The sequence below is a fragment of the Mugil cephalus genome, chromosome 8 (genome assembly GCF_022458985.1).
Source record: "Mugil cephalus isolate CIBA_MC_2020 chromosome 8, CIBA_Mcephalus_1.1, whole genome shotgun sequence".
In the NCBI taxonomy this organism is placed as follows: domain Eukaryota; kingdom Metazoa; phylum Chordata; class Actinopteri; order Mugiliformes; family Mugilidae; genus Mugil; species Mugil cephalus.
In genome coordinates this window covers 25004010-25013437 of record NC_061777.1, presented here as the reverse complement: position 1 = coordinate 25013437, position 9428 = coordinate 25004010, and the positions used below count along the sequence as shown (strand labels likewise).

General features: G+C 42.7%; 1 protein-coding gene across 1 annotated transcript in view; it reads left to right on the top strand.

Annotated features, from left to right (window-relative positions):
• The first annotated feature begins 630 nt into the window (after positions 1–630).
• adgrd2 (adhesion G protein-coupled receptor D2) overlaps positions 631–9428 on the top strand; it is a 33244-nt gene continuing 24446 nt past the window's right edge. The window contains exons 1-8 of the mRNA XM_047592382.1: positions 631–1068; positions 1275–1332; positions 1481–1720; positions 1802–2431; positions 4546–4668; positions 5908–6002; positions 6459–6749; positions 9254–9365. Coding sequence (XP_047448338.1) covers positions 1024–1068; positions 1275–1332; positions 1481–1720; positions 1802–2431; positions 4546–4668; positions 5908–6002; positions 6459–6749; positions 9254–9365 — 1594 coding nt within the window. The 5' untranslated portion in view covers positions 631–1023. The remainder of the gene's footprint in view (positions 1069–1274; positions 1333–1480; positions 1721–1801; positions 2432–4545; positions 4669–5907; positions 6003–6458; positions 6750–9253; positions 9366–9428) is intronic.

Genomic DNA, 9428 nt, shown 5'->3' with positions numbered 1-9428 from the left:
TCAAGCCAGACTCTAGGCACCCTCTAATGCCTTGGTCTGAAGTGCACCTCCCCTACATGCATACGTCCCACAGAGGTATAAACTGCACTAATGAGTGTGAATATTTTGCTTGACTGGCAGGACCTGAGTTTCTTTAGTCCCGAAGCAGCTTATCTCCTGTTTGGGGTGTGTAAAACATGTATACCGTCTCATCCATCTGCCAATGTGCATTGATACAGAAGCCACATTTGTTTCATGAAGGCAAGTTTTGCAAACGCCACTCACAAAACCACCCAATGAATGGCACCCAAAAAGACTAACTTTATGGTTTATTACACACTAATGTACATGAGTAGCACTAATCTTTTATTGACTATGAAGTACAGCAATGAAACTGGTGTTCCAATTAACTTTAGAGAGTGCTATAGAAGGCATAAATAAAGGCTGTGTGGTAAAACTGTCTGCCGCCCTGCTGCTGTTGATGAACTCTCTGTGCCAAATGCTTGACACTGCTTGCGTAAGTAGGGTTCTTTTAAAAAATGGCTCCATTTGCATGACAAAAGCAGATGGCTTCAGGGTGGTAGGGAGGGAGGGTTGTGGGGTCTGGAAGGAGAATGAGGCAGGAGACAGACTGGGACTCTTGGACACATACACTGGGATCGCTGGCTCTCTCCCAGTCAGGAGATCAGAGGCTGCTGGATATGGTGGACACTGAAGCTGAGTCTGGGCTGGATTGTCCCATATATGTGGCGCTTGTTCCAGCACTACTCAGAGACTTTGTTCTCTTGTGGAGAAAAGAAGGGATTCTACAACTGACTAAAGGACAACAATGAACTGGGACAAAACAATGTCCAGAATTTTTGAAAACATTCTGTTGAGGAGCAACACACTAAAATGCTTCTGGCTTGTCTTGCCATGAGATACTCCTGGCTTTATTTGAGTTGTTACTGCCTAGTAAGCTACGTACATCTGGATTCAGTGGAAATATTATTTTCTAGGTGACTTGAGTGTCGTAATTAAGCTGGAGACCACGCTGGCTTAGAGATGACCGGAGCCCTGCTTACTGGACTCATACTCTTTTTGTTGGAGGTAATGTCTTTCTCATTCTATGCTGCACACTTAACAGTGCAAACAGGTTTATATAGCATTCGTATTTGACCTGTGTTATGTATGCCTATTATGGTAAATAAACTTGGAAAATTTGACAATCCAAATACCGGCCACTACTTTCTTAAGAAGCATTCTATTTTTGTAAAAAAGATTTAATAAACCAACATGTATTTTTTCTCTTGTAGGTGGTATGTGAAAGTGAGCCAACACATTCTGGTCCAAAAACAATGGAAGACGCACATGGTGAGACTGTTCATTAGTTTGAGCATCCAGTTCATTCTCTGGCTTCTTCTTGCAAGTCAAAAAATTGTTATAATATTCACAGCTGATTCATATCTGACTCAGTTTTACTCATTGTACAATGCCCTAATTTATATGGCTAATTTTGCAGGACAACACAAACTGGTCCATCTAACATCAACTTGGGCCTTCCAGCTGGTTAATGACTCGTTGTCCTTCTCCGGGGCTGAAAGCTTCTGCCGAGGTCAGTTCAGCTCCCTCGTCATGCTGGACCAGTCAGAGGATTGGGAAGAAGCCTTGAGGCTGCTTAGGCAGATTGGACTTCGCTCACCCGTCTGGGTCAAGGACCACAGCCGAACAGACTCCAAGCCTGTGGCCCTCTCCAGGCAGTGTGAGTAAAATCAGTAAATCCACAAGTTACTTTTTAATAAATAAATAAAACCTCATAAATTCTCCTTCCTCTCTTGTTTAGATTTGAAGTTCTCAGCCATGAACTTCCCAAAGGATTCCCATGAGGGTTTTGTTCATGTCAACATGTCCTTCCCCACATTATCATCTGTCAGCGTTTGTGTTCGAGTTCAGTGGGACCCACTGTGGAATGAGGTGTCCACCATCTTTTCCTATGCTGCACCTGTCTTTACCAATGAGTTTCAGCTGCGAGGCCAAGTCGACGCACAGGGTCGCATCCTTCTGGCACTCATCATCCATGGGAAGCACCTGCCATATAAGGCGTCCTTCCCAAATGATGGAGCATGGCATCACATTTGTGTCACGTGGCGCCGGAGCAGCAACCACTGGGCTATCTATGTGGATGGAGACAGGAGGGACACAGGCTCTGGCACAGACACGTCTAGGGATATCTACGGTGATGGGATTCTAATCCTGGGTCAGGACCAAGACTCCTTTGGTGGAAATTTCACAGAGCCTTTTGTTGGAAATATTACTGATCTTAATATTTGGAACATCACTTTGGAAACTAGACATGTCCGTGCCCTCAATGCTTGTTCTCCCATGACCCAGGAAACACTTTTCAAGTGGAACCTTGAACTCTTAAGAAGGCATGCTGTGGTCAAAGACGTGGAGGCTATTCTGTTTTGTCCAGGTAAGATCACACTGTCTCACTCAAAATACTCCAACTGGGGCTTCCAAGGGTTCAGAAGAACTGCATGGCTTGTCCTTTGGGCTGTAACTGTAAAGCAGTGGTGTCAAACTCAGTCAAAAGGGGGGAAAAATTAAGGATCGCATACTTATTTAAAAAGTGACACAATTATCCAAGCCATAATAAAGAATTTAGAATAAAACCCAGGCCACTGATTACACAGGTAATGAGAACAAATTTCAAATAAAAGCCATCCGTGGCCTTTTTTGCGTGTTACTCTCTATTGGGTGATTCCCACTGACGTATTTCAAATGAAAATGTTTTTATTTTTCTCTCACAAATTCAAGGGGGATAAAGGAGATGAGGATGTAATTTTTTGAGCTTTGTCTACATTAAGTAATTCATGTCTGCCAGCTCAGAGAAGCTGACAAGAGTGACTCAGCAATTCGACTCTTTTGTGACGTCAACTAGCCTGCTCTGCCCTATCATTCAGTGGCCCCTACATGGTTTCAGATCGTCTCCTCCTTCCACGTTCACAGGTAGTGAGGACGCTAGCCAAACAAGCTCACATTTCATTTCAGCCAGCATTGGATACACATCAGCAATCAAGCAATCCTGGCATGGAAGCTGCTCTCTGCTTGGCTGTAAAGGCTCACAAGCAAAAACTTTTATGTGTATTCCAAACACTTTCCCCCAAACACTTTCTTGTCATTCTAATAGATTGACTAGTGGGGGCAAAGCTTTTCTGTTAACACATAATAGGCGTATCTAGTCAAGAGCTTCAAGTCCATGTGACGTCCTAAAAATTTGTTCTCGATTTGGGAAAATTCACCTCAACAACATCTCTTGGTATGGTGCTCACAGATTTGGAGACGTCACATACTCTGAGATGAACAGATAATAATGAGTAAATCTTGTAATGAACACATAAACAACTGATATCTTAGTGGAATGATTTGCTACTACAACAATAACAGCAACAGCCAAACCCCCAGACTATTCTGGTAGCACATCATTTGGATTCTGTTATCATTCTGGCTATGCAAGGCTGAGAGTCTGCTTCATACTGTTGAAATGGGGTAAAAAACTAAAAAGAAGAAAAAAAGAACAGATGAAGCATTCAAAGGGTTAACTGAAGTGAACGGGTGCTAAAAGTAATGAATGAAGCTTGAATAGCACAAATGCACTAACTGTCTGCAGTTGACCAACAGACCAGATTTTAGCATCTAACAGTCCAGTATATATTATTATTGTAAAATGTATCAGTTGAGTTTCAGTCTGATGTTTATGATGTGTCACAATAATCAAGCTATGCACAGACCGTCAGAGAAATGAAATGATGCAAGAGTTCCAAATGAGTTAGCCAAATGATTTCCTCTAACTCATTGTCTGCAGGAATGAAAGGTTACCACAAACAGTGAGGACCAACCCTTCTCAGTCTTGTACCAATGTGGTTCTCAAGCATCATCGAAAGTATTAATGACTGCTCTGCAGGTCAAACTCTGTAGGAACTCAAGTGGAACGGATTTCAGGTCACTCTGGATGAACTTCTCCCCGAGGATGTCTGCTATGGCCAGACATGTGGGAGAGAGAACAGTGAGACAGGGATGCTCCTAAAAAAGGCAGGAAAGAATGACTGATAGTGAAAGTGAGACAGAAGCGGGGAGGGATGAATGGGTGGATGGAATTCCCAGAGCTTCAGCAGTGCGGGGGCTGCTTGGAGAAGAAAAGAGCTCTATCCATGTGGTGATGAACAGTCACTCCCCCACTGTTTCATTTACTCTCACAAGATCCACGCAGAGGCTTCTCCTACATTACAGCAAAGAAAAGATTTTCACTTGCCTCACTTTTGAGTTTTATTCCAACTGAAGCTGTGGTGTAATTTGTATTAAATTCACAACAGTTTGTGGTTGGCCTTTAATAGCACCTTGCTGCTCCTGACAACCTCCTTTAAGACAAATTATTAATCTCATCAGCTGTTAATCACCTGTCACAAACTGTGGAGATGTAACTGATTCTTGTCTTGTTTTGCTCCCACTGTGTGTGTGTGCATGTGTGTGTGTGTGTGTGTGTGTGTGTGTGTGTGTGTGTGTGTGTGTGTGTGAATGTGAGAGCAGCAGTGAACCAGCAGATGGAGCTACAGGGCTGCAGGACGCTGCAGGGCTGGGCAGATAAACTCCCACAACTGAGCCTAACAGACTGCTCTGATCCACTGCCATTCATCTGCCGAAGCAGCAAAGGTGAGTCTCATCCAGCGTCTGCAACAGGGGTGTCAAACTCATTTTGGTTCGGGGGCCACATACCACCCAAATTAATCTCAAGATAACACCATTATAACCTATAAGTAATGACAACTCCGGATTTTTCCAGTTGTTTTAGTGCAAATAAGAGTAAATTGCATAAAATAAATGTAATTTGGGCTCATTGCTGTCTGATGTTTAGTCCTGGGTCTCAGTGTGTGTTCTGTTCACTTCTCGGACTGAAACAGTGGACAAATTAGAGCTAGCAATTATTTTGATTAAACAATTGCAGTCCTCTATGTAATTCATACTGCAGGCCAGATTAGACCCTCTGGTCGGCCAGTTTTGGCCTGCAGGCCTTATGTTTGACACCAGTGATCTACAAGATCTGGGTTTAGCAATGGTGCAGCAGATTCGTTTTTTAGGATTAACACCAGAATATATACATCAGTTCTCACGGATTATATGAAAAGTCTGAATAAAGCAGAATGTGTCTTCTTGATTGAAGTTCATTTGTATGTGAAACATGGTAACTTCATAACTCTTCACCCAGTGCTGTACTATGGCTGTGTTTTCCATGAGTCCAGATACCTAAAGGAAAATAACCCGACATCAAATAGAAAGTTTATGCAGTCATGTGAAGATTATATAGGTGTTTCTCACTTTTTGACTGCTAATTAAGCTAATATTCAATGAGGAAACTTACATTAAAAATACTCCCCCTCATTTTACTCATTAGTCAAACACATCAACAACAACAACAACAAAATTGTGTATCTCACTGCACCCTGCACGTAGACATGATTTACAAAAATAATAAGTAAAAAAGTACTGTTGTTCCTGTTCCACATGTTTTTCCCCTTGTTGCTCCTTTGATTTTGTTTTCTTTTAATGTGGCATTATTTAAGCATTGGTAGGAAGATTTTTTGCCTGAGTCATAACATAATCTCAGACTGTATTATGAAAGGAATTGTTCAGTTGTTGAAAGTCAGGGTTACTGGACTTAAAGTCCTTGAGTGACTGATAATATTAATAGCACAAATGTATAAAGAATTTGCTGTTGTGACTACTTATTCTACTCTTATTCTTGCTTTAAGCTATGAAAATGCCATTGGCTTCCATGTATTATTCTAGGACACTTCACTAGGATCCAGGTAGAATGATGTGTTGTCTGGGCAGCAGAGCATCCTGACATCACTGTACCTCACCCACACCGATGTTATGTTGTTTTTGGCACAGAGCGTTACCTGAAGATGAAGCAGATGAGTGAAGCCCAGAGCTCTCATCCTACTGCCTTCATGAACCAGCTGATGAAGCTTTCTAACAACAGCCAGGTAGCCCAATTTCACACACTGGTTAAATAGTATTCACTTAGCCCAGACACAGGTTTGTTGTTGCTGCTGTTTCTTTTTTGTCCTCTTCAGGATTTTCAGGAGCTCAACCAGTTTATTGATTCATTTGTTCATTCATTGAGGGTCTTTCTTTAAATGTGGCACAAATATTCATAGATTTTAGCGGAACTGTGACAAGATTCACTTTGACACATAAAAGGTCAAAAGACAAAGAATTTAAATTAAATTAAATTGAATTAAATTAAATTAAATTAAATTATTATTTTTTAAAGAACTACAGAACTGCATAAATAATTAAAAAGTTAGCATCCAATCAGATAAACTAAATTCTCTGTCAGATAAAGTATGGCAGCAGTCTAATGATAAAACATAATGATAACTCATAATAAAACAATTTCTGGAGTTGATGTGTGACACTCAGCTTCTCTGCCCTCTCAGCCAGTGCTGGGACAGCAGCCATCGGTGCTAAGCAGCTTGGACCAGGCGTCCACCCTGCTGGATGTCTCTGCCCAGGCACTTGAGGTCACCCAACAAGAGGGACTGCAGCCAGCAGACATGGTGTCCCTTATCCAGCTGTTGTCTCTGGCCGCTGACGTCCCCGCACAGCTGCTCAACCAAGTCACCAACCAAAGCCAGGGCGACTTCCAGGAGCTCAGCCAGAACTTCATCAGTGTGGCCGACGGCGTCATCAGTGAAGACAACGCCCTCAAGTGGCAGATCATCAAAGAGGTAGTGCACCCAGCGCAGCACGGCTAATCCTTACTGCTGTTCTTCTCCTCGGAATTTCCATATTTTACATACATGCAGTTTATGTATTTTCACCTGATTTCCAAACTCTAGTGTAAATTGGAGAATGCAGTTTTCATCATTGATCCAGTCAAAAAAGTAAATAATTAAATTGTCATCAGTAAAGGATTGTCATCTTTTTATAAGTTGAAAAAGTGTAGACACATTTTCCTTTTCACTCTTGATCCAATGTGCTGCCATTAAGGTCGTGCAAGCCTGTTTAGTTGATGGGTAATGGCCATAGTACAGATGTTTTTGTTTTTCCTAGACTGTATGTTTTAATTATAACAGTTAACAATATACACTTACAACTTTGTTTGTTACCCTTAGCGAAACTACTGGAGAATCATCCAGCAGTACTGGTATAAGCCCTGCCTTGGTGAATGCTAAAATGTTCCAACTGTGTCCTTTGTCCTTTAAACAGTTCGCCCGAATTTGCAATGCAGCTCTCCAGCCCAAACCTTGAAAAGCACAGATTTATACAACTGCTTTCAAGGCCTGAATAGCACTTTCTGTGACGAGTTAACTGACCTTGATATGTAAAATTGATAGAGTGTCTGTTTAGCTGAGGGCCTTAAAATGTTGCATCAGCATGATTATTATGTATTACCGTAGTGAATGCAGATGCTTCAATATGGAGCATGAGGGCTCGCTCAGTGGTTTGACGAGGATGTGAGGCGCGTACAGCGAGAATCAGAATCTATGGTGTGTGATAAGTTTTCAGTGAAGGTAGGAGACACACTCAGTGCAGTTACATGTCGTGTGTTGGTTGATGGTTCCTCATTTGAAGGTGTTGTACAGTCTTATGTCCTGAGGGCCAAACGTTCTCCTCAGTCTGTCCGTGGGTCAGGACAGAGACAGCAGCCTGTCACTGAGCGAGCTTCTCTGTCTGGTTATGGTGTCATGTAAAGGGTGGTGGACATTGTTCATGATGGACCAGAGTTTGTTCAAGCTACTTGTCTCTGCCACCGATGTCAGGGACCCTACCACAGAACCGCTGTCCAGCTGAGGTTCCCTTCTTCTTAGTCCTGCCTCCCCAGCTCACCACAATGTAGAAGAGGGCACAAGCGGCAAAAGTCTGGTAGAACATGTCCAGCAGCTTCCTGCAGGTATTAAACGATTTTAGCCTCCTGAGGAAATAGAGACTGCTCTGACCCATTTTGTATATTGAGTCTATGTTAGCTGTCCTTTTCCAGTTTGTGATCCAGCTGTAGACCCCAGGTACTTATAGGTCTGAACCACCCCTACACACTCCCAGGCTGCAGGTGAAGCCTAGATCTCTGGAGCTCCACTACCTTCTCTTTGGTTTTAGCTGTGTCGATCAGATGGTGCTTCACTCCGCACCACGGGACGAAGTTGTTCACCTGATTCTTGTATCAGATCCACTCCTGACACATCCCACAATTGCAGTGTCATCTTCTGCATATGACATAACTCTGTCTTGTATTTGAAGTCCGGGGTGTACAGGGTGTATATAGCTATAGCACTGTCCTGATCCATGATGGGATAGTTCATGTTAAATGAGGATTTTGTTTTTTTGTATTTTTGTAAAAAGAGAGCCTTGGCATAAGCCTATTCATGTTTAGAAGAATTGTGGTTGTTGTTGCCCCAGTGCTACACCGATCTAGAGAAACAACAATGGGACTTAAGGTAAGTGGGTAGGCTGCTGGCTTGTTTTTGTTTTTTGTTTTTCATTTCTAAACCCCTAGAGGGCAATATACCTCTACGTACAGTCATCAAGCCCTGATCATCAGCACAGTAATAACAAGCATAGGTGACAAATGCAAAATTTAACGTAGCTATAACTATCCAATTTTCTTTCAATTTTGGATGTTTACATCCATGATTATAGCTACGGCAACCTGATTCAGTTCATAGTTTGTACGATGCATATTTTTCAAACTCTTATTACCAAGTTTGTTTGTTTTCTTCACTTCTACTTCTGCACTATCGATGTGTGTGAAGTGTGTGATGTGTATGGAGGTTGCCTTATGACAAGGGCTGTGTTTCTCTCAGCGCTTTGCCTCCCCCCTCCAGGCCTCTCAGCGCTCCAAGGCCACCTCCACACAGATTCAATGGATGAGACGCAATCTGAAAAACTGTAGCTGCACTCATCCACAAACCTCCCTCGCTCTGCCCCTAGCTCTGTCTCCAAGGCTCAGCTCTTAGATGGGCATATTGAAATCAGAATGCAGGGTTTCTAAACAGACAATGGCAAAATCTATGATTGTACTCTGTATTATAGACCTACCTATTGAGCCGTGTGTGCCCTCTTCAGCTAAACTGTGTAGACTCTGCCAAAACAGTTATTGGCACTGAAAGCATTTTCTGTGCGGCAATGAATGATCATTTTGAAGTGGACCTTTATAGTTTTCACAAATGCACTGAGCAGGGCAGAGCGGGTGAGCTTTGCTGCTGCTGAGACATCAGTGCTCTGTGTGTTTTAGGTGGTGAATGGCCCCATGGACGTGGTCAAGAGTATTGACCGGATGGTGACCAGTCTGAGCCCTCGCTTGATGGCAGAGACCAATCACCTGACCATTCACAGCCCCAACATCAGTGAGTCACATGCACGCAAACACAGACATGTCGCAGAAAAAAGGGGAAGCGAATTTCGATATG